The sequence below is a fragment of the Abramis brama genome (assembly GCF_963993115.1).
Source record: "Abramis brama genome assembly, chromosome: 19".
In the NCBI taxonomy this organism is placed as follows: domain Eukaryota; kingdom Metazoa; phylum Chordata; class Actinopteri; order Cypriniformes; family Leuciscidae; genus Abramis; species Abramis brama.
The window spans coordinates 8,921,217-8,946,040 of NC_139981.1; the positions used below are offsets into that span (position 1 = coordinate 8,921,217).

Sequence of the window (24,824 nt, forward strand, 5' to 3'; positions counted from 1 at the left end):
ATAAAAGAATGTAAAAGTGAAATTCCTGAGTGTTTTTTTTGTTTTTTTGTTTTTTAAACATACAAATGAAAGTCAATGGCAACCAAAACTGTTTGGTTAGCAGCATTCTTCAAAATATCTTCTTTTGGGTTCCAAATATATATATATATATATATATATATATATATATATATATATATATATATATATATATATATATATATATATAAAATATGTAACAATATTAGAAGTAAATGATTCCTTTTTTACCCTTTAAATAAATGCAAAAAAAACAACAGTATTTAAAAATGTAAAAAATAAATTATATATTTTGTTGAAACAATATAATAGAATATATGTAAAAGAAATCAATTCAATGTTCTATTTGTTTAATTGATTAAGTGTCAAAGGTGTCTGCTTCACCTCCTGAACAGAACCATAAACCCAAGTCAAAACAGAAAATACAGAAGTTTCAGATGTACCGGTAACAGAATGAGTCACTTTTTGCCTTCAAAGGTTTTAGAAGATTCTGAGAACTGGCAAACCATCAGAGTCTGAGAACTCACCCTGGAATTCCTCGCTGTAACTCAAGTGAGGTTGTCTTTTTTTTTTTTTTTTGCTCCCTTTCATATTATTTGAATCTTCAGGTTGCAATCTGTTCTCTGTACTTCATTGTTAATTCCTTATTTTAAAATTTATTTTTTCTAAAGCCTGTAAATATAAGTAGTCGATACCAGTCATGCCAACTTGTGCTTGTTTAGAAAAATCCTCCATGAATGGGTGCGACACATCGATGTGACAGCATGCAGATGGTAAAGCAAGGTGTGACGGAATCTTTTTTACTGCAGTGGAGCAGATCATGTGTTCTCCAGAATATTATCAGGTCCTTGACATATTTGCAGAACAAACATTTCCACCCAAAACAAAATTGAGCTTCAGATGAAAAAAATAAAAAATAATAATAATTCCTAGGTAGTCAAAACAATCACTACATTAAATGTGTTGGTCAGAATTTTGGGTTCAAAAAAGTAACTAAGGCACCAAAACACACAGTTCCTGAAACAATTAATCTTAAATTAGTTTCAATGCAATATCACATGACCTCCTCATCCTCCTAGTCGACATTGATTCTTTCTAAGGTGGGGCAGACGTCTCGGATGCGGTAACACACTGATATTTCAGTCGGCGGTATGATATTTAATTCCGGCCACAAACAAAAACAAAACATCCGGAAAGTTAGTGCGCGCGGTGGGCGCAGGAGACGCGTCTTTAGTCGCGCGCTGAGAAGCGGTTTTAAGTGCGTCAGCGCAGCGTTCACTGCCTCCATAGACAGCAGTTTGCCGATGGACACCGGCTTCCTCTGTAATAAGTGTAGTATAAATGGATAACTAATGACTGAAGAAATATTTCCCATACAAACCTATAAAACGGCATTGTTAATGTGAAAAGCTCAAAAGACACGTCTCCATTAATGCAAACGTAACTTCTATAAGTGTGTTTACAAATAATACTGAAGTCAGTCTCCGACAGGCTGACATGTATCGCACGCCCACAGTCAAAACACTGCAGCAGTTTCTCCTAGACAGAAAGTCCCCCTTAGGCTGTGAGTGATAGCAGTAAAACAAGTTTAGAACTCTAGAAAAACAGGTCTGTGCGTATAACATAAGGCAGTCCAACAAGTATAAGAGATGCTCTTTAAGTTCATAAACATACGCTCGATCCATTGAGTGCAATAGGGCTGTCAGTCAAGCGTTCTGTCAGTCATCTGTATCTCCATGTCATGATAACTAACTGGATTTTTTGCTAACTGCCCACAAGTGGCCAATGTTATAAATGACAGCGTCGATTAAATGACTAAATTGATGGAAGAAATGATGCAACTGTCACGCGGATTTAATTTGCTAGTGTAAATGTTTGCACATATTATGTATCCTCTATTGGTGGACCAGCAGGGAGAGGTCGACTGCTGCAAACATCCGCCCATCACGAACTCCAGCTCACAACTTTACTGAAGTTGAATAACACGTCAGGAAAGCAACGTGACAACCTAAAGAACGCGTCTCACACCCGGACAAACGGGAAACTTCTGCTATAACTCGGGTGTAACTGCCTACCTCCGGTGTTGATGTAAGTTTGGGTCGCTGTCTCCAGTCGTCTCTTCGCTCTCTCCTGTCGAGCCGTAGTCGTCGTCCTCTACGGTCACTTCTCCGAAACCCGGGGCTCCTCCGACGTTGTCATGTGGCCGCTCCATAACGGCAACATGTTCCGCCGCCTCGGTGTTTGGAGTCGGGGCCACTTCGAGTTTTCTCTCTGAGAGAGACTGACTTTGCAAAGTAACCGTTACCGTTCTCAGAACAAGCAGCAGCAGCAGAGATATGCACACATTTCCAAACTGAAACCCCCTTTCCATTGGGACAAGTGGCACATGAGTAGTTAGGCAATCACATACCAAAATACAAAGTGAATTTTAAAAACTAGACTATAAAACGCGTTATACAAGTAAATTCGTAAGGCTATTTGATCTCTTTCCGTTGTCCTCTCTTAACGTAAACATGCAATCTACGGCACCATGTTATTCCCTTTATACTTGACGTTGGCCGTGCCGTGGTAACGTCAAGCCCCGCCCCCAATCCAAACGACCATTGGCTGCGAAAGGAAGCAAATCCCTGCAGTGTGTGCTGATTGGTGTGAGCGTTTGTCAGTCTTCACTGCTCGTCTACTAAGCAGATTTTGATTGCTTCCTACAACTGTCTTTTACAGTGCAGTCTGTTGACGTGTCGCCACTCTTATGCACTTCATTCCATTGGGCGCTTTCCTTGTCACTCAGAAATAGAGGCGGGAGGAAAGGCAAGCCTAGAGCAAAAGCAATGCGAGTATGGCTGTCTTTTGAAGTATATTATTGGCTACATCGTAGAGTTTTAGCCAATAAAATAGTAGTGTTGACTCCAACTTGTTTCATTGGTATGTTTACGGAAGCCGCGAAAGAAATCTTGTTAATTCATTGGTCTGACACGCTGTCAATCAAAATCAGCGCTACTGTGATTTCTAACTGAGGGGCGTTGCTACTACTTTTTGAGTGATGCTGATTGGGTAAAAAGTATAAGGATGGAAATAACGACGTGGCCCTGTGTTTGAGGACAAAAAGTGAAGTCATGTTTGACAATTTCATTTCTGGGCTTTTTGATAGGAAAATAAACCTCTGCTTTTAGGTTTATTTTATTTATGCACTTACATTTATTAAGTGCATTTCCTTTTATTATTTTAAAAATGAATGTACACATATTACGTCTCGTTATCGGATTGTAATAAAAGACTAACAACCATGGCACTGGTTTAAAATAATACGTTTACAAATATTTAGGCAACTTAAGCATTTCAGTTCACTTTTTGAAGTCATTACAGTTGGCTACTGTGCTGTGCAATGTATATGGCGCTCTCTTGTGGCCTGATAAATAATCTGTTAACTTATCTTTGAGCCATACTGATTTAGCAAAACGTCAGATAAAAATGACAGTTCATAATTGATTGGTCCAGTTTTAATATTGATTTTCAGTCTGGAGCACAACATTTGAAAACTTCAGTATCACAGTAAAATTGGGAGAGTAAAACAAGCTGGTATTTGAAGAAGTACAATACCCCCAAATCACAGTGACCTCTGTGAGGTTTTCATTAACAGAACTGAGAGTTCAATAAATGTACAGAAGATAAGGCCTTCAAGCTGTGCCACCAACTCACTGCTGCTTTCATCCCTCAACAACATTGTGCTGATGGCCACAGGTACATCGAAAAAATTATACAAAAACAAAATCAATATCAAAAGCTGAGTGGCATTTCACCCCTTCAAATAGTTATTTTGTCCAGGGGCAGAATGCTCTGAAATGATTAATCAATGAATTAAACTAACCACTGTGTGCAGGAAAAGGCCACAAGTTTCACTTGAGGTTTCACGTTGGAACATGAGCAGATCTACCAGAATCTCCAAAACAGTTTCAATTCCGATGAGATTGAGAAAGGCTTGTAAGGCTAGCAACTATGCTTTGTGAAAAATATACATTTACGTAGGCACAGACGCAGGCCACTATATTCATGCGTGTGTATAGACATCCATGCAAGACAACATTCACGGTAGAGCATGGAAAGAAGTACAGAAGGCAAAATGACATTGTAGACGTAAGGACCGTCACTGCAGGTTACATTAGCAGAATTTTTCAGACAGAGGATATGTGAGAGGAAACAGGAAAGGCCCGAAGTTTTGCATTGATGTGTAAAATGCCCCATTTCGTGTGCACACCAGTCCTGATCAGACATCTGATGGTTTCTGTACCAGAAAATAAAAGAACCTGTAGGGAAAGAGCTGCCAGAGTCTGTGTATGTGAATGGCACTTGAGGTGTGCAGGCTGGTCTATCACAAGAGCAGAGGAAGGATCTTCTCAGTTGACAGGAGGGTCTCTAGTCTTGACACTTCCGTCCTCCATACCGAAGTACACCCGCTCAGCCATCCCCACAAACAAGCCCGTCTCAACCACACCTTCATAAAGGAGAGAACATTCATTGGTGCTATTTAGGAATATATACACTACCGTTTCAAAGGTTTGGGGCCGGCAAGATGGATATAAATACAGTCGTATAGTTGTTTTAAATTAATAATATTTCAAATAAATGCAGCCTTGGTGAGCAAGAGACTTCTTTCAAAAACATTAAAAAAATAAAAAAATGAACAGTTGGCATGTTGAGAAAAGAAAGGTGATGGAAGAATGGTGGTATTCTGTTCATCTGTACACACCTGGGATCATCTTAATGGCCGTGTTGACCTCTTTCCAGTTCTGAGCATGCTCAAACTTCCAATCCAGAATGAAGTTGCTGTTATCGGTAACCACTGGACCCTAAATTTAATAGAATAAGATGAATACACCACATATCCAAAAACGTTGAGATGGGGAGCATGACAAATAATGTGTGTGTATGCAGTGTTTTATATATACTAAGGTTGTATTCACACTTGTTGTTCGATTTTCTTGGTTATTTTGGTCCTGACCAAAAAAGAAAATATTATATTTAGTCCTGGTTTGCTTAGCGTTCTCACTGTCATTTTGAACTCTAGACCTAAAGATTCAAAACAAAAAAAAGCCTTTAATGACATATATTTTGCAACGGAGCTTACGGAACACCCAAAACAGCGCTGTGTGCTGGGCTTAATGCGCTCGTTGTATGTGTACATATGATGGTGTTTTTACCAGCTGAGAACTCAAAGAGTTTATAAAATGATTAAGAGTCAAAACAGCAGTAGGGATTCCTCTGTTGCACACGAAGATCTGCTGCAAGGAGACGGCGTTTCTGACTCCTGTACCGAACTGTAATGAGCAACATTGCTCTTATGATGAAAGGAACCGGGTATCTTTGAGCATTCTGTCCTCTTTAGGGTCACGTTATGACATCACATCCTGTTTTCGGGTGTCTTTGGTGTACTGGTGCACACCAGAGTATGTTTGGAAGTGGATGAAACCCACTGAAAAAAAAGTGGGTCTCAGTCCGCTTATTTGGTGTGCACCAGTTCGAATGGCAGCGTTCACACTTATTCAAATGAACCGCACTAACAGAGCAATCGCACCAGACTTCGTTTTAATCAAACCAAACCAGCCAAGTGTGAACACACCCTTAGTTCTTTTCTATGATAAATGAAGCTCTTTGGGTTGATGCAGTTCAAATGAATTCAGATAAAGAGGAGTTCATATTTTAGGGCAGGACATTGTAATTTCTTAATGTAATGTTATAGCAAATAAATAAAAAATAACCCTCAATAGTGTACATAACACAATTGCAACTCAAGATCGATCAGTAAGACTTTCTTACAGCTTTACTGACTGCCATCCTCAGCACTGCCTCTCCTCCAAAGCGCCGGGCAATGGCTCTGGACACGGGCACATACGCCATGGGGATGACCTCCACCGGCACCCCTTTCTTCCACTGCTGCCCCAGAGCCTTTGAGTCCTTTCTACCCACACAAAAAAACAAAATGACATCACATGAGCACATCCGAACTTCTAGTTTGTACTCTCTTACATAATTATAGCAACCACATGCTGAGATATAATGACACACGACTTCTGTTAAACGCTTCACTACTTGCACCTCATGATCAGTAATTATGGGCTGTTAAATATATACTGAATTTGGTAGCTCAAACAGTAGAGCACGACGCTATGGGTGGATTCCCAGGAAATGCATGAACTGATGAAGTGTAAACCTTGACTGCAACGCAAGTCGCTTTGGATAAAAGCATCAGCCCGTCACCACATACATACCTATAGTCTGCGATGACAATGAAGTGTTTGGCACAACCAGCCACAATCTTCTCCTGGGTTAAGCATCCTCTGTTTTGAAGGAGGAAGGACATGACACAAGAAGGACATGACACAAGACCTGATGACACCTTAGGGGTTTCACACAAAAGAACATGGAAGAGGAATTAGAAAGTATCCTTGAATTGAACAGGTTTTCCAAACTCACCCTCCTCCTTTAATCAGAGTCAAAGCAGCATCAACTTCATCAGCTCCGTCGATTGCTACATCCAGCTAGAAGTCACAAAAAAAAACACTCTTTAGGGCAAATAATTATCAAATAATTTGTCCGAAATAGCATTTATTTGAAATCATTAACATAACAGTAGATTTCAAAGTGAAAGTTTGAAAATTTATTTAGGATATAAAGATTTTATTATGTGTTCAGTTAATCTCAAATTACAGTATTTGATACTTTTGTGAAAGCAAGCATAACAGTTCTCCAAAATTTACATGACAACATAATTTAAAGATTTTGACATATTTGTAATTATGATTTTTTTTTAATTATGATTTTTCTGTTTTCTATCCCCTTGTATACATGATTTGTCTTCCTCTGCACTCTATTTAGGCACTCATGTTATTTGTAATGTCATCTGGCTTTTTTGTATTTATTTATTTTGTGTATATATATATATATATATATATATATATATATATATATATATATATATATATATATATATATAGTGAGGAAAATAAGTATTTGAACACCCTGCTATTTTGCAAGTTCTCCCACTTAGAAATCATGGAGGGGTCTGAAATTGTCATCGTAGGTGCATGTCCACTGTGAGAGACATAATCTAAAAAAAAAAAATCCAGAAATCACAATGTATGATTTTTTAACTATTTATTTGTATGATACAGCTGCAAATAAGTATTTGAACACCTGAGAAAATCAATGTTAATATTTGGTACAGTAGCCTTTGTTTGCAATTACAGAGGTCAAACGTTTCCTGTAGTTTTTCACCAGGTTTGCACACACTGCAGGAAGGATTTTGGCCCACTCCTCCACACAGATCTTCTCTAGATCAGTCAGGTTTCTGGGCTGTCGCTGAGAAACACGGAGTTTGAGCTCCCTCCAAAGATTCTCTATTGGGTTTAGGTCTGGAGACTGGCTAGGCCACGCCAGAACCTTGATATGCTTCTTACAGAGCCACTCCTTGGTTATCCTGGCTGTGTGCTTCGGGTCATTGTCATGTTGGAAGACCCAGCCTCGACCCATCTTCAATGCTCTAACTGAGGGAAGGAGGTTGTTCCCCAAAATCTCGCAATACATGGCCCCGGTCATCCTCTCCTTAATACAGTGCAGTCGCCCTGTCCCATGTGCAGAAAAACACCCCCAAAGCATGATGCTACCACCCCCATGCTTCACAGTAGGGATGGTGTTCTTGGGATGGTACTCATCATTCTTCTTCCTCCAAACACGTTTAGTGGAATTATGACCAAAAAGTTCTATTTTGGTCTCATCTGACCACATGACTTTCTCCCATGACTCCTCTGGATCATCCAAATGGTCATTGGCAAACTTAAGACGGGCCTTGACATGTGCTGGTTTAAGCAGGGGAATCTTCCGTGCCATGCATGATTTCAAACCATGATGTCTTAGTGTATTACCGACAGTAACCTTGGAAACGGTGGTCCCAGCTCTTTTCAGGTCATTGACCAGCTCCTCCCGTGTAGTTCTGGGCTGATTTCTCACCTTTCTTAGGATCATTGAGACCCCACAAGGTGAGATCTTGCATGGAGCCCCAGTCCGAGGGAGATTGACAGTCATGTTTAGCTTCTTCCATTTTCTAATGATTGCTCCAACAGTGGACCTTTTTTCACCAAGCTGCTTGGCAATTTCCCCGTAGCCCTTTCCAGCCTTGTGGAGGTGTACAATTTTGTCTCTAGTGTCTTTGGACAGCTCTTTGGTCTTGGCCATGTTAGTAGTTGGATTCTTACTGATTGTATGGGGTGGACAGGTGTCTTTATGCAGCTAACGACCTCAAACAGGTGCATCTAATTTAGGATAATAAATGGAGTGGAGGTGGACATTTTAAAGGCAGACTAACAGGTCTTTGAGGGTCAGAATTCTAGCTGATAGACAAGTGTTCAAATACTTATTTGCAGCTGTATCATACAAATAAATAGTTAAAAAATCATATATTGTGATTTCTGGATTTTTTTTTTTAGATTATGTCTCTCACAGTGGACATGCACCTACGATGACAATTTCAGACCCCTCCATGATTTCCAAGTGGGAGAACTTGCAAAACAGCAGGGTGTTCAAATACTTATTTTCCTCACTGTAGGTCTATACTTAAGTCTTCTATTCTAAACAGGTGGTATTTGAGCTGTTAAGTTAAGTCTAAATCATCTTTTAACTCTTCTGCTGTCTTCCTGAACTTTCATATTGAGCAGTCATTTTTGTACGAGAGGTCCAGCTCCCCCTCCCAAACTCACCTCAGGATGTCTGTCTAAATCAGAAAGAGTGAGACCATGCTGCAGAATCAGCTGACGGGCCTAGATCAACAATTCAAATGAGTCCATTATAACACAAGTGTTTAATAGTGTTTAAAGAGTGTTATGTTAACAGATTAAGGTTTATACTGACCTGGAAGGACGTGGGAACACACACAATGTTCAGCTTCTCCTCTCTTACCCTCTCAGCTAGAAAGAAAATACCATCCTTTAGTAATTATCATATAAGCATAAGTGGATAATATTAAATGTCTTACCCAGCCTGTCCACAGCATAGACGATAGTCGAGCCACTGCCCACCCCAACTACCTGATTGTTCTGAAAGAAAAAATAATTTTATAACATAACCAAACAAAACGCAGTCCCACATTAAGGGAACACAAAACTGATAAGGCCTAAAAATCTTGAATTAATTATTTCTTTCAACAAAGAGTCAGTAAAGAAGATGCATTAAGTCGATAATAATCGATTTTCTCGATTAGTTGTCACAGCCATATTTTAATGTTACGCAGCACGTTTGAGCTTCTGCAGGAAACAATCTTGCGTGTCAATCAGTTTTGGTTGAGCTGTTTATGTTCGCTGATCAATGTTTATATTTTAATAAAATACTAATTTGAACCTGTTTATTATATAAAGCGATCGAGTCTCTTAAGAAAATTTGGACAAACCGCTCAGATAATATGGATTAGTTTTACGATCTCTTCATGAACTTCTTGAAGGGTCAAAGAAGTTGTGTGGCTGTCAATGGAGGGACAGAAAGTTTTTAGATTTCATCAAAAATATATTCATTAGAGTTACAAAGATGAACGATTTGGGACAACACGAGGGTGAGTAACTTAATTAATGACAGAATTTTATTTTTGGGTGAACTAACGTTAAACCTTTAATTACTCATCGGACCCTAGTGTACTACAATTCATTATTTATAGTAGACACAGTCAACACCCGTTACACCACGTATAGCTATTTCCAAAGATGCTAATCTCTAAAGGTTTAATTTGAGCTGCTTTAGCATCCTTATATCACCTAGCTTACTTTACTGCTGCATTAATTACTTAGCTGAAGCCACACTTGTACTCAACTTCTTGCTGAGTTAACTACAATTTAACATGTAACATCCCAGCTAGCATGATTAAAGCTAAAGTGTCACAGCGGATACTCACTACAAATTGTGACTGTCAAAGCACATAGTCATAGTAAATGTAAAACAGCTGAACTGCAGTTCTGTTGAGTCGAGAGTAACGTTAACTGAATAACGCTAGATAAGTCGATATGCATCGTGTGTCTCGTAACGTGTTTAATGCGCCCATTCAGCCAGTTAAACTGACGTAACTGATGGAAATGTGTCACAACGAAGGTAAATACACAGTCTTACCTGTATGTGGTTGTTTACAGCAGCATAAGCTGCCAGTTTTTTGGCCTCTTCAGCCATGAGAGTGCCGTGGTACCGCCGGCTGCTGCTGCTGCTACACACGTGTTTTTCCCTCGGTAAAAAGAGGAGGAGAGATCTGCTACTGATCACTGCAAACTCAGCCCACCTCTGCGGCCTCATCACACAGCGCGTCCACGATCACAACAATAAAATACTTGCCACACTTGTATACATTACATGCACGCGCAGAACCGAAACAGAAAGGATAATAAACAATATATTAAAGGACGCTCAAACATTTGAGTCAAAATAACACCTGTCAGATAAGTACGAGTTCAGGTGTTTTCATAACAGGCGTGTGTTCTTGGACCCAATAGCAGAGCAGAATACAGTGTCCAATTCTGGAACGAATCGTTCTTTTGAGTCGGATCTTTTAAACGAGTCGGTTGCGCAAACCCGTTCTTAAAGGGATAGTTCACCCAAAAATGAAAATTCTGTCACCATTTACTCAACCCTTGTCGTTCCAAACCCGTTAGACTTTTTTTTTAAGGTCTTCGGAACACAGATGAAGATCTTTTTGATGAAATCTGAGAGCTTTCTGTCTCTCCATAGACCAATACTAAGTTACAGCTATAACGTTACGCAACTACCATTTTGATGCTTCAAAAAGTTCCTAAAAAGATCATAAAACAAATCCATATCAATTGAATGGTTTAGACCAAATTTTCTGAAGAGACTTGATCGCTTTATATAATGAACAGATTTAATTTAGGCTTTTATTCACATATAAACATTGATCAGCGAACATAAACAAGCTCAACCAAACCTGCTTGACGCGCGAGAACAAACCTCTTGCGGAACCAAATGTGCGGTGTAACACACGAGAATGAATTGGTTCTCGCATGTCAAGCGAACATGATTGAGCTTATGTTTACCACAACTGATGTGTGAGTTGAGGAATGTTATATGTGAATTCATTTTTGGGTGAACTATCACATTAACTATATTCAAGAAAAAGCTATTTATTTAAGAAAAAAGCATTTAGAGTGAACTGAGGATATGACTGATGGGACGAGTAGTAAGCTACTTTAATAACTGAATAGCTGAAATATCACAAATTACATGTAGAAATGTTTACAACTATTGGTGGTCTATCTATCTATCTTTTTAAACACATACAAAAAAATTCCATTTGATTTTAAAACATAAAACATCCAGCCGAGAGATAATATATTTTAAATATCTTGTTCTCCTTATTATTATTATTATGAGTCAGGCTTCCCATCTATGATCTATATAATGTTAACAACACTTAACATGGCCATTAGAGGGCAGTTAATAATAAAATATTGTGGTATTTTTAGTAAGAACAAACTAGAGACTAGTGACATGATTAGATCAGTTTGACTATGTTTCTAAAAAAAAAACTAAAAAAAACATTGTCATTTAGTAATGAACATGAACTGTAGCCAACATAAATAGAAAACAGAGGAGCGCTGAAACAGATGGGTATCAATATATCTCTTTATTTGGCAATCAGCTTGAAATGATCTAGATTTCAGTGTATAGCATACCCCTATTAAACCCACACCATCCTTCCAATAAACATGTCTCTTATTTACCTTAGTTTTTACATATTGCAGTTTACAAATTTAGCTTATCTGTTTGACAAAATCGATTTGACAATGAATATTTTTATGTGCTTTATAAAAATCTACACATTATACATTCATGATTAGAAAATAAAAAATCCAAAACAATATTTAAACAGCACAGAACAAAACTCGTCAACATGTCCCACCCAGGTGTGAGCGACCACAAATTAAAGTTGAATACTTCAATATTACAGTAAATACTGAGGGATGTCCAATGACAAACAGGATTACTGAAGGGAGGTTGTTTTTACACCAGAGGTCTGGACTCAAGGAGAATAACTATGATACGGTTACAGGGAAGATAGAGAGCAAGAAATGGGAATGCTGATTACGCAAGTGCTGCGAGATCTTCAAGAGAAAACCATCTTCTTCAATAGTACGCCTAATCTCTCTCTGAAGCTTAAAGCTCTCCATGTCTAGTCTGATTCTCAGCTTTCTCTAATCTCACATTGCCAATGATTAAGTGCACAGGTGCCAACTTTTTTGCCCACAGTTAATCAAACCATGTCTTTCTTTCTATGTGCGCCTTCATTTACAGCGTCTATTTTGGGAATGTAATGTTGTTCGATGGGTCAAAATCATCAAAGATATCTGCATCTTCCAATTTCTTGGGATCTCTAAGAGGGTTTTATTTAGAAAGACTGTAAACAACTATAAACAACTATGAAGTAAGGATATAATGGAACTATACCTTCATTTGACCATTATTTCTAGTTGCTTTTAATAATAACACAAATTACGTAATAGTAATACAAATCAAAAGTTTCAATGTCTTATAAAAGGCATGCTTTCTCGGTTTTAAATATATTGTGAGATGGACGGACATGATCGTGTGCGTTTAAGTAAGTGCCTTTCTTTTGGGCATTGTTTATAATCATGCCTCTATGTGTGTGTGTGCGTGCATGTGTGTGTGTGTGTGTGTGTGTGTGTGTGTGTGTGTGTTTGTGTGTGTGTGTGTGACTGAGGAAGGTACACAGTCGTGGTGTCTTGTGATGTGCAAAGCTTAAATGTCAGAGTCCATTCAGCAGTGAGTAAGGTCCACAGAAATGCTGCTTGTTTTTCTCCTTTTCCCTGAAACCCCAGCGCTTAGTATACATTCTCAACACATCAGTGGGTATCCAAACTAGAAGTCTATTACCTCGAAAGTAAACTCTCTTTAGAAAACTTTAAAATATTGATAGCCTCTAATAATCCGCTGTATTGCTATGAGACACAGTTTCCTAATAAGGTGAGTGTATAGTTTTGGTCCATGCTCATGACATTATTACTTATTTGCGCTGATATGTACCAAAATGCACTGGAAAATCTGCGATCGACAGCTTTTTTTTATTTGACGTATGAGAGTTTTTGCGCTGGGTGAGCGTGCGTGTGAGTCAGTGTTCAGCATTAAGAGGTATTGCTACAGATTCAGTTCAGTCTCTTGTTCAAAAACCAGCTGTGTTTGTGTCCAAAAACACTATGATCGGAGATGGAGAGAACACTCGTGTAAATTAGTCATGGCACAATTGTTGAGAATAAATGTGATGGTTTCCTACGTCTTCTAAAACAAGTGTTTGATCTGTACTGTGATGCATGGATACATCAGAATAGACTAGAGAGGGGGGAGGGGGCTTTGGTGTACTATTCAGATCATGAGAGAAGCAGTGACTGACCGAAGTCAATAGTCAAACAGTCAGACAGCGGTCTGTCTTTCTACTCTGTCTTGAACAGGCGGCTCATCTTCCCCCTCTCTTGTTCTGTCTTTAAATATCCTTCTTTTCTAATCTCTCGTTCTATTACTCTATTACTCGTTCAGTGCTTCACCAGAATGCCTGCTGTTAAACACTAGAATCAGTTTGTTTTTCCTCCCAGAGTTTTGCATTTCAGAAACACAATTCCCAGAGTCCTTTGCTCAGAGGCTCAGTGTGCATGCGTTCACATGCGCTGTGCATCCATAATGTCCAGGTACTTAGCCTCAATGATCCTGGGCAGTAGACAGTTCCTGAGGCAGAGACACAATTCAAAGTATGTTAATGTCATATATTCAAAGTATGGTAATATCATATATACCCGAGCAGGATTCGAACCGGCGTGGGTGGTGGGCGTGCTAACAAGGACGATAAAGACCGCAGCCTCTAGTGTCAGTCACTAGAGCGCCTCTTGAGGCCTACCTGCACAGCTCTTACTAGCTTACTATCAAAAAGAGAATGAGACAAAGCTCGTAATAAAACAAGAATCAATATTGGCTTGGCTTTTCGAAGATGACGAGAACTGAGGGATTTGAAATGTAAAAACGAAGCTGAGAGATTTTATTGAACAGATAAATTGCCATATGTGGCTCTCTAACAGAGTTCATTGTAAAGCATTATCTATTGCGAAGGATTATTTCATTATGGTTGTTGTAGCGCTCTGCTGGAATTTATTTTCAAAGATGTTCTTCCGCAAAATGCATACATGGTGTACCTTTAACAAAACTTCTTAAATCTTTGTGAATATTTGAAAATAAATTCAAATATTAACAATATTTGTTGGTGCGATAAAGAAAATCATGTGGAGCAACCAACATGCAGACCCTCATGACTGTGTAGGTCAATAAGTGTCTATAAATATCAGACAATTTTACCTTATTATGACAAAACAATGCTTTAAAATGTTATTTTTTGACCTTGAAATTCATTTACTTGCGAAATATTTAGAAATTTATGAAATGAATGATCAAAATGTGTGCACTCACATGTATTCAAAGGGTAAGGGAAATATGTTATTAGTTTTTACTTAAAAGTTGTACTACATGACATTAAAATCATTAAATTTAAATAATTCTTGACAATGGTATTAAAGATTTTCAAAACCATATACTAACGCGAGTACATTTATAAGAACTATAAAGATTTTTCCTTTCTTTTCCTTTCATTCATCATTCTATCGTATGACCTTTAGCAAACACGATTTATTACACATGCATGTGCCTGGCAATACACACACAACACAGAGAGACAGGAGTTTGTGACTTGAGATCTGGAGGCATTTCAGAACTCACCTGATGGGTATGAGGATAAACATTAGCAGAGGAAATATCATCTTCATATACGGGAGAGGGTACATCCCAAACGCACAGAGGAAAAGCAGCTGCACCATCTGAAGGAAAGTGAAGTAATGGATCTTTCTCTGCGGCACCTTGCGGATGTAGTGGGTTGGCGGGTAGGATGTCTGAGAAAGAGTAAAGGGCAATTGAGTGACAAAGAAAGAGAAGATGATGGGACTAAGATCCATTCATGTATGGACATTTCACTTACTGTACATGAGTCTCCACAATACAAATATAAATCACATCTAAATCAGGGCTATATGCATACATAATGGAGATCACATCTGTGATGATGCCAATGCTCAGCTGTGAAATTTCCCCCCATATGGCAATTAGTATTTCAGTTTCGTGGTTGCTACAGCCTCGTGTCTCATCTATGATCATTTGCACACGTGTGGATTAAAGGACTTCCAAACTACCATATGCTGGCATATAGTTTTGTTTGGGAGAGAAAAAAAATACATATGTGGCCAGAATAACCATTTACTAAGGATGTGCCAGGATAGTTGACTAAAAGTCCAACAACCAACTAGTCGATTAGTGAGGGCTACAAGTAACCGTTCAAAAGTTTGGGGTCAATAATATGATTTTTTTTCTTTTCTTTTTTTCTGAAAGAAATCAATACATCTATTCAGTAAGGATGCATTAAATGAATCAAAAGTGACAGTAAAGACAAAAGATTTGTATTTTCACATTTCATTTTCACAATCTTTTGAACTTTCCATACATCATAAATCCTGAAATAAAATGTAGCATGGCTTCTACAAAAATATAAAGCAGCACAACTGATTTCAACATAAGAAGAATAAGAATAAATGTTCCTTAAGGAGGAAATCAGCATATTAGAATGATTTCTGAAGGATCACATGACACTGAAGAATGGTTGCTGAAAATTCAGCTTTGACATCACAGGAATAATTAAAAGTTTAAAAAATATTCAAAGAGAAAGTAGTTATTTTAAACTGTAATAATATTTCACAATGTTTTTAACTGTATTTTTGATCAAATAAATTCAGCCTTGGTGTTCACCCAAGACATAAGAACCACCATTTACTAGGGATGTGCCAGGATGGATGACTAACTGTCCAACAATCACCTTCGGTTAGTGAAGTTAATTATATTATATAGTGTTATGCTTAAACTTACATTAACTTAATAGTTGATTAATAATTAATAAAAATAGTTTTAACAAACGACTGGAGCCCAAGAACTCAGGTTACACTGAAACATTCTGCTTGCAGGATGTGAATAAGTGGTTTTGAAATCCCACCAACTATTTGATTATGAAACATTTTGCCTATCCCTAGCATTTACACAGATTTAAAGCCACCATTTACGATTGGCTCAGTAAAAATGAACAAAACGACCAGGTGTTCATAGCCACAAAATGCATCAATCGAGACTAAGTCATTTCTGAACATGACAAGTAGAGGGCGCTCTGTTGCTTTATTTGCACAGCGGATGCACCGCTCTCTTCTGTATTCTGATTTGTACAACACCTATGACTTTTATTTGCCTTTGTTTTCATCGAAGACACACACGCACACACTCACTTGTTCTTTGAGTAGCAGAGCCATGCGGTCGCACATTTGATTGCCTTCAATGGAGGTGAGAGCGATGTAGAGGAAGAGCCCATAAAGCACAGGCTTAGGAATCCACTGCAGGGGCACCGGCAGCAGAAACAAGCTCACACCTATCAGGATGTTAGCCACGAGCGAGGTCACTCGCGTCTCCTTCACACTCACTATACTACACACACGCACATGTACACACACACAAACACACACACACAAAGGCGTCATTTAAAACCAAGCACACTGTGCCAATAACTGCTATAATGACGTTTGTGCTTCACAGATTGATTGCGATTGTAATTGCTGGTGAGCGTGTGGCTCGTCGATGTGGTGTGTGCTCACGTCTCATAAAGGTGTCCTCCTTCCACCCTTTCCTCCACGATGGCCAGCTGTCTGACGTGCAGAGTAGAGTGCGGGAACGCAGCATGCATCCACGGCAAGCCCAGCACAGACATCAAAATATTAATCAAGCCAGACAGAGTCAGGTCCCAGTGATACGCCGTGCCCTTCAATAACCTGTGGCACACACACACACACACAGTCACGACTGCACAGTTTGACCCAGTGTCCTATCCAGGTGCAAAGTGACAAGTTTCCAGCGACTAATCATAATATATTTGATGTTTAATATGCAGCTAGGTGCATGGTGGGTGTCATTTAAATAATATAAATTGCCAATTAAAAGTTAGGGGTCAGTATGTTTTATTTGGAAAGAAATGAATACTTTTAATCATCAAGGATGCATTAAATTGATAAAAAGTGAGAGTAAAGACATTTATAATGTTACAAACGATTTCGAATAAATGCTACTTTCCATTCATCAACGAATCCTGAATAAAATGCGTCACAAAAATATTTAGAAGCATAACAGTTTTCAACATTGCAGAAATTCTGCTTTGCCATCACAGGAATAAATTACATTTTAAAATATATTAAAATAGTGAACATTTATTTTAAATCGTAAAAATATTTCTTAATTAAGATTTTGTAAATGATACGATGACACGATCAAAGAGGTTCAAATGAAACACCTTCCGTTTTAAGTTTTCCTTGGCTAATTTGCATAAAGATGAAGTTGGTCGCAGGTTGCTCATTTGTTGCTCTTTGAAAATAAATGGCTGTAGGACGCCTTGATGCAACAAACTCCTACACATGAAAGAGGTTGCTTGTCACTTCATCACATTGTTAGGTTGATAACAATGTGACTAGCTGGTCAGAAACAACCTGGTTAGGTTAATGTTTGGTTAATTTTAATAATCATTGTGATGAAGCCACTTATGAGTGGTGAGATGTTTAAAAAAATAAACTAATTTCAAAAGACATGAACCTGTTTTCTGGTGCATTTGTGAGAGAAACTACAATGTTCTGGTCGATGAAGATGAGGATAAACAGGAGGAAGCCCAAACCCATTGCACTCAGAACACTTGCTCCAGACAGCTTATCCAGCGGGGCTATTTGAAACATTGGACCTTCATGGAAGTTAAACACCGGCACTGGAAGAGAGCACATAACACAGTGAACCTCAGCTCACACACCATAACAGACCATCCAACAAAAAACAGACCTTCCAGGATAGTGTGATTACATCTACAGTAATTGTTAAATAGTCGACTATGATTTTCATCATTTGCGGTGTGAATGCACGATCAGTGACGTTATTTTACTATAGTGAAAAAGCATTTCTATTGAAAAAATAAATGTGTGAAAAATGGCCACAGAACAAAGTGAGCATAACCCAAGTTAACTAAAGCACAATAGCATTGTATACATTTCAGGTAGCACAATTTGTTGTTGGAATATTGGTTTAGGTTTAAAACTGACCACATTTAAATTAAAATCCTACATTTAACACAAGTTATGATAGGAACATTATTTTTATAGGAACATTAACAGTAGCATGATAAGAATCTCTGACTTTTACAGAACAACAAAATTATAGTAACACTGAACATGTTCATAGGAAGGTATGTGTAAGAAGTGTACCTTGCTTTATTTAGTTCGTGGCTTTATTGTTTAAAATTGCTACCAGGTGATTATTTTGTCCACAAACACAATGTGGGAATCAGGGGAGTTTCTCGCAATTGTGAGTTATAAAGTCCAATTCTGAGGAATTTGACTGACTTTTTTTCTCGGAATTGTGAATCTCACAATTTTGACCTTATAACACGATATTGGGAGTTTATATCTCACAATTCTGACTTTATAACTCACAATTGCGAGTTTATATCATGCAATTCTGAGGAAAAAAAGTCTGAATTGTGAGATAAAAAGTCGCAATTACCTTTTTCATTTTTTATTTTGTGGAGGAAACAAGCTTTCATACTGTACATATATATGTTTTGGATTGTTTGGCCATTTCCCTGCAGTTTCTGCTTTGATCTAATTTTCAATATGAGCCTCTCGACTGCAGCATTGGAACGCTGAGTGAACGTTTAAAGAGCCTGAGGTAAGAAGTAAAATCTCACTCTGATAACCAAGTTAAACTCCCACACCAAACAGATGACAGAGGAGTTGGAGGAATAATGTAGTGATAGTCGGAGTGGAGTGGCTTTGCTGTAATGTGCTGGCTGTAGAGAGGGAGCGTACAGGCAGAGTGTGTGTGTGTGTGTGTGTGTCTAAGTGTTGGTAGGGCTGTACGTTTTGGCAAGCCTTCCTGGCTTGACAAACTGAGCCAAAATTTTAACTGACTCTCAGTGCTGAATCTTCTCTGCTATTTGCATCTCATTTAAAATTGCTGCTTAAATGCTGCATTTTGACATGTTGAAGATAATCTCTCAATATGATTAAAGACATTTACATAATAAAGCAGTTTTATCATTATGAATGTTTTGTTTTTTCTCTGCTTAAATTATAGCATGAAAAAGCTCACTTACTTTACCTTATATTAAATACTATTATCATGATCAAACAAAAACATTAATATTGACTATTAGTGAAATAATGTAATGCATATAATATTATTTATATATAATAATAATAATAATAATAATAATAGCAAAAACATGGATGATAAATAATGATTAAATGTGAAATAATATAATGAATACAAAAAATAATCTAAAATTAATATAAATAAGGTTTTGTCAAATAAAAATAATAATAGCAAAAACTGTGAAATGTGAAATAATATAAAAAATTATCTAATATAAATGTCAAATAAAAAAATAATAATAATAACAACAAAAACAATAATAATAAATATTAGGGAAATGAGAATAAAATAAAATAATAAAAATGTTTAATTGCTAATAAAAAAATAACAATAGCAAAAACAAACCCATATTGCTTGCTAATACCAGAAAAAAAGATCAGTTTAGTATTCTGGAGAAATTAAACAGTGTAGAACAAAAACTAGATTTCCTGTTATTTGAAAACTGTCTTGAAGAAATGTGTACCTCAGTGTCAATGTGTGTGCAACATGAAGACAAATAGTGTCACATGACTCACAGGCAATGTCGTTGAAAACGTATGATCCCACATAAGAGAAGACAAGCACTGAGATAGGCAGAGCACAGTCGGACAGAATCTCTCTCATCTTCACATGCAGAAACGGACTGCCAGGAATAAATGGAAAGATGGGGGTGTCAAAACAGTCTTCTATCACTTTAAAATACTCAGTGTGTCCACAGGTGTGTGTGTGTGTGTGTGTGTGTGTGTGTGTGTGTGTGTGTGTGTGTGTGTGTATGAGAGAGACAAGAAGAGATCCTCACCTCCTCCTGAACTGGTACAGTGTGTATCCCACCCACAGTGTGCCCATCATGAGGAGGAGACAGAGTAGTGGCCGTGCCCGTGTGCACAGAATGAAGGATTCTGGGAGGGACACAGACCCTGCCTCAGTCAGGTTCAATTCCCCTAAATGTACACTTCCACTGATGCGATTCAGCTCTGCCGCACTCCCATTGGCCAAAGTGGGAGCATGATAGTACTCTTGAAAGACTGTAAAGGAGATACCAAGATAAGGTATTACTATTTATATACTGTAAAAAAAGGTCAACATTAATGTACAGTATACAGTATATCTAGGTTAAAAATTAACGCTAACTGTATGCATTGTGTAAATGTTTTTGAATCGTCAAAATGAATGACTTTCTCAGTGTAACATTTTTACTGTGCCACATATTTATTAAACAATTGGTTTAAACAGTAAGACATCACTTATGACACCTCTCTCAAGTCACACAAGTGATACAGATGCCAAACTACTAAAAAATACTTTCACTCTACTACAAATACTTCCATAATTGTTAAAATGCATAAAATTCGAATTATTAATCATTTAAATTATTAAAACATATTCATTTTGTATTATTTTATTTTATATAATTTTTCTAAAATAAAAGTGTGCAATTGTAATGGAAAGAATGTTTAAAAGTACAGCATATGTAAGCATTTACTCTATGTATTATGTAAAAGTTTTAAGGGATTTTAAGGGATTTTAATTATAAATTTGGCACTTCCATCACTCATTTCTGATGCGATACTTCAAAATGCGCATAAAAACAGGGTGATGGAAACACAGCTACTAACACCAACCAATGCTTTCTGCTGACATTTACGATTGTTGATGGGGAAGAAAAAAAAACACATGACACAATTTTAATATCCTGATAATGCTCCTCTCGTTTCATGTCAAAGAATTTTAAATCAGAAATACACATTAAATCTTAATTATCTTAAATCTTGACAATTGAAACTATTCAAACATGTAAATTATTATTTTTTAAATATTATTTTATATTTCTAAGGTAAAAGGGTACTATTGCACTGGTAAGACTGCCTAAAAAGTACAATATAAGTACAATATAGTCTAAAATCATCTTTTAAGTTTGGTGTATGTATTGTGTAACCGTATTGAATGCCTTCCAAAGCGTAACATTTCTCCTGCACCACATCTTTATTGAATAATTGGTTTAAACAATCACGATTACTGATGGAATTTTTGTGGAATCTTGTTTACTGCCAATAACATCAACCAATGCTTTCTGCTGATAACACATGCGCAATGCACATTTTTGGGATGTCTTTCTTGAACGGCCTGTTTCACATCACAGCAGAACATTTCAAAGGAAGTGGGGTCAGGCCTCTAATTTGGCCATTGTGAAGTGCTGAATTTCTTTTGTTTAAAGCGTTCTGTTGTTGATTGACTCCTGTGCTTTGGATCATTGTCATGTTGCATGACCCAACTTCTTTTGAGTTTAAGATCACAAACAGACGCTCTGACATTCTGCTCCTGATATAACTTGGAATTTGTTGGTTCCTCAGTGACTCCAAGTCGTCCGGACCCTGAGGCAGCAAAACAGCCCCACATCATTATACTCTGCCCACAATCCTTCACAGTTACAGTGAGGTTCTGGCAATGGTATTAGGATTTTTGTGTTCTTAACATTTATTTCAAAAACTCACAGTGAAAATGAATAGTGTCTTAGCTGGGTTATTTTTTTGTTGTTGTTTTTTTGTTCCAGGTTGTTTTCCAATGATTCAGAACACGTCATGTCTGATCTTGCTTCAACTATCACATGTGCAAATGACACTTCTCTCAAAATGCAACACTGGTCTTGAAAACCCATGAAAGCTTATTTCTGCCGTGGAATAGAAAAATATATTACATATAGAAAAAGTCACAGATAATTATGACTTTTTATCTCACAATTCTGACTTTTTGTCCTCTCAGTTCCTAGTTTATATCTCGTAATTGCAAGAAAAAAATGCAACACTGGTCTTGCGTCAAACTTAATACAGTTGCCAAGCCAATTCATTAAGTTGAAAAAATATGTAAATAATTATTTTGCATTTTGATGACCTATGAATACTTTTGAATGTTTAGTTGAATTTAATTTAATACTTTGGGCCCTATTTTAACGATCTAAGCGCACGGTCTAAAGCGCAAGTTCACTTAGGGCATGTCCGAATCCACTTTTGCTAGTTTAACGACAGGAAACATGGTCTAAAAGGGTTGTCCCTATTCTCATAATGAGTAATGGGTGTGTTTTGGCCATTATCCATATCTTTATGTACACAATAATAATCTTTTACATCGTAATCCTTTTGTTTTAAATATCTGGCATGTTTGTGTGCTGCTGTGCATCCCTGTGTGTGTAATAAGCAGAGTGTACGCGCGTTGTGGACCCGCCTATAGGCGCACATTACTAACGCGCTCATTAAATAACAAAAAAAATATTGCGCCATTGACTTTAGACCAGGTTTCAGTTGGTCAATGGCGCAGTCTATTTCTGTTGCCTCAAAATAGCAACATGCCAACAATGCGCCTGAACACACCTCGTTTTCAGACCAGCACGCCCATGGGCGCACAAATGGGTGCAAATGCATTTGCTATTTAAACAACATGGCGCAGGACGTGAAAATGATAACTGTGTTGGACTGAAACTAGCAAAAAACACTTGCGTCACGCTTGGCGCTGCATTGCACCAGGTGTAAGATAGGGCCCTTTATGTTTTATTTATTGTTTATTTTTTTATATTCCTGGTAAGACGAGTACGTTTTGTTTTAAGCAAGTTATCTCAGTCTCTCTAAACCCCCCTTACCGCGAGCATTCTCTGTTCTGATTGGTCAGACGGCCCAGTGTGTTGTGATTGGTCATACACTTGTGCATGTGTTGAAAACTAAACGCCTATTATCGTATCTGAATTTCAGCTCCGGAGGCTTTCTCAGCACTTGATACACAGTGATACGAATGATGGCATCGGTTTTTCCGTATCAATTCCAGCGTGAGTCCTCATCCTTTTAAAGTGAATGCAAAGTGGATTCGCAGCTCAGAAAACATGTCGACAACATGAACTAAACTCTTTCAGGCCTCAGCTACAACTACAGTGTTTGAGGGCGGGTCAAAGTAGACATTGTTCACGAGCAGCCAATGAAGACCACAGGCTGGCATTATGCAAATCTGTTACATTATCCAGGGCTGCCAACATTTGAGTTTAGCTTGGAGTGAGATTTTTTGGGGGGTGGGTGGGTGGGGGTGTATATGTAAAAACAAATATTGCATCACAATAAGTGTAATTGTGATTGTCAAAACATTTGGTAACTAAATAGAATTTTATGCAGTTTAGTGACAACATGTTACAATGTTTACATTGTACAATGACTGGTAGGATACAGTTTTTATTATTGCTTGACAAAAATTTCAAGATTTCAATTCCATTATTGTGATTTGATTCCGATTTTGATTCAATATTGACTCATTTGGATACATGTTTATTTTAAATTTTATTTTAAAAAATAATCTCACCTAATGCTGTAAACATAGAGGGCCCAATCTGCTGGTATTTTTAAAGGTTAAAAATAACAAATTAAATTAAATATAATGCAGTTTTTGTTATAATAACAATTATTTAATGACATAAGTAAAAATATAATAAAAATGTAATATAATGCTCAGCAAAATCTCCTCTCTAGCTATTTTTTCTATTCAATTAATATATGGTCATTAAATGGCTTTCCTGAGGTAAATGTAACGTTATGTGACATAATTGTTCTCCCGCTGTTATATTAACCTCTTTCCATGGTTGAAAAACACTAATTGGTCGATATTATGTATACTTTCGGTAAATTGTACTGCATCTTTAAATAAAAAAAGTGATGATCGGTTCACGTGCACTTGAACTGAGGCGCTCAGTGATCTGTCACGTCACATTTACAAGCGCCAAACGTATTTTTGTCTGAATTTCGTAATAAAATTGAGAATTAGTTTAATATCAAAAGTACCTCTTTGCTCCACAATTTTTCTGTGCGTGAGAAAATGGATGTGTGGCGTGAGAGCCAAGGTTATTATAGTTGTGCATTTTTAAATTAGTTTTTATTTTAATATCATTTTCAAATTTCCTATAAATTTCAGTTTAGTTTTAGTTAGTTTCATTAATGGTTTTGTTAGTTTTAGTTTAGTTTTTATTTTGTGAACACATTTCTATTTAGTTTTTATATATTTAGTTTCAGTTTCAGTTTTAGTAATTATAGTTTAGCAGAGTTAACAGAACATTTCCAGTTAAAGACATTTAATTTCAGCAAAGTTTAATGTTTGCAGTTTACATTTAACTCTTGTGAAAACCTCTCAATAATAAAAATTAAATAATTGTTTGAGGATGAACAAGGAACCAAACAAATGCAACTAAAAAGTAAAAATTATATAATAATATTAAAAATAAAAACTTGTTAAACGTGGTGTATAAGAAAAAGAAAAAGATATGCGTATGATTATTATGATTATTCTTTAAGGTTATTTCAATTATTAATCCTTTCAAACATTATTCTTGTATTGATCTATTCATGCTTTCTGTCTATTGCATCGTTTAAAATCATATAATCATAGTTATACACATATTCAATCGTTCTCTTCAGACCAGACATTTAGTATACTTC

The 24,824-nt window shown here is 37.1% G+C and overlaps 3 protein-coding genes across 11 annotated transcripts in view; all 3 read right to left on the reverse strand.

Moving 5' to 3' along the window:
* eif2ak3 (eukaryotic translation initiation factor 2-alpha kinase 3) overlaps nt 1-2,583 on the reverse strand; it is a 31,424-nt gene extending 28,841 nt beyond the window's left edge. Inside the window, exon 1 of the mRNA XM_084093784.1 lies at nt 2,094-2,583. Within this exon, the coding sequence (XP_083949910.1) occupies nt 2,094-2,389 (296 nt within the window). The 5' untranslated portion in view covers nt 2,390-2,583. The remainder of the gene's footprint in view (nt 1-2,093) is intronic.
* A 917-nt stretch (nt 2,584-3,500) lies between these two features.
* On the reverse strand, nt 3,501-10,568 carry rpia (ribose 5-phosphate isomerase A (ribose 5-phosphate epimerase)). The gene is made up of 9 exons (XM_084093796.1): nt 10,159-10,568; nt 9,041-9,101; nt 8,917-8,972; nt 8,766-8,825; nt 6,487-6,551; nt 6,282-6,350; nt 5,830-5,971; nt 4,763-4,862; nt 3,501-4,507 (listed from the first exon to the last, which is right to left on the reverse strand). The coding sequence occupies exons 1-9, from the start codon at nt 10,333-10,335 to the stop codon at nt 4,410-4,412; spliced, it is 828 nt and encodes a 275-aa protein (XP_083949922.1). The 5' UTR covers nt 10,336-10,568; the 3' UTR covers nt 3,501-4,409.
* Nucleotides 10,569-11,661: 1,093 nt separating this feature from the next.
* slc4a11 (solute carrier family 4 member 11) overlaps nt 11,662-24,824 on the reverse strand; it is a 70,999-nt gene continuing 57,836 nt past the window's right edge. For all 9 annotated transcript variants that reach the window (XM_084093787.1, XM_084093789.1, XM_084093792.1 and 6 more), the window contains exons 14-20: nt 20,162-20,387; nt 19,899-20,005; nt 17,779-17,944; nt 16,794-16,967; nt 16,431-16,626; nt 14,830-14,999; nt 11,662-13,791 (exon numbers count right to left, since the gene is read on the reverse strand). In XM_084093787.1, the coding sequence (XP_083949913.1) occupies nt 13,725-13,791; nt 14,830-14,999; nt 16,431-16,626; nt 16,794-16,967; nt 17,779-17,944; nt 19,899-20,005; nt 20,162-20,387 (1,106 nt within the window). In that variant the 3' untranslated portion in view covers nt 11,662-13,724. The remainder of the gene's footprint in view (nt 13,792-14,829; nt 15,000-16,430; nt 16,627-16,793; nt 16,968-17,778; nt 17,945-19,898; nt 20,006-20,161; nt 20,388-24,824) is intronic.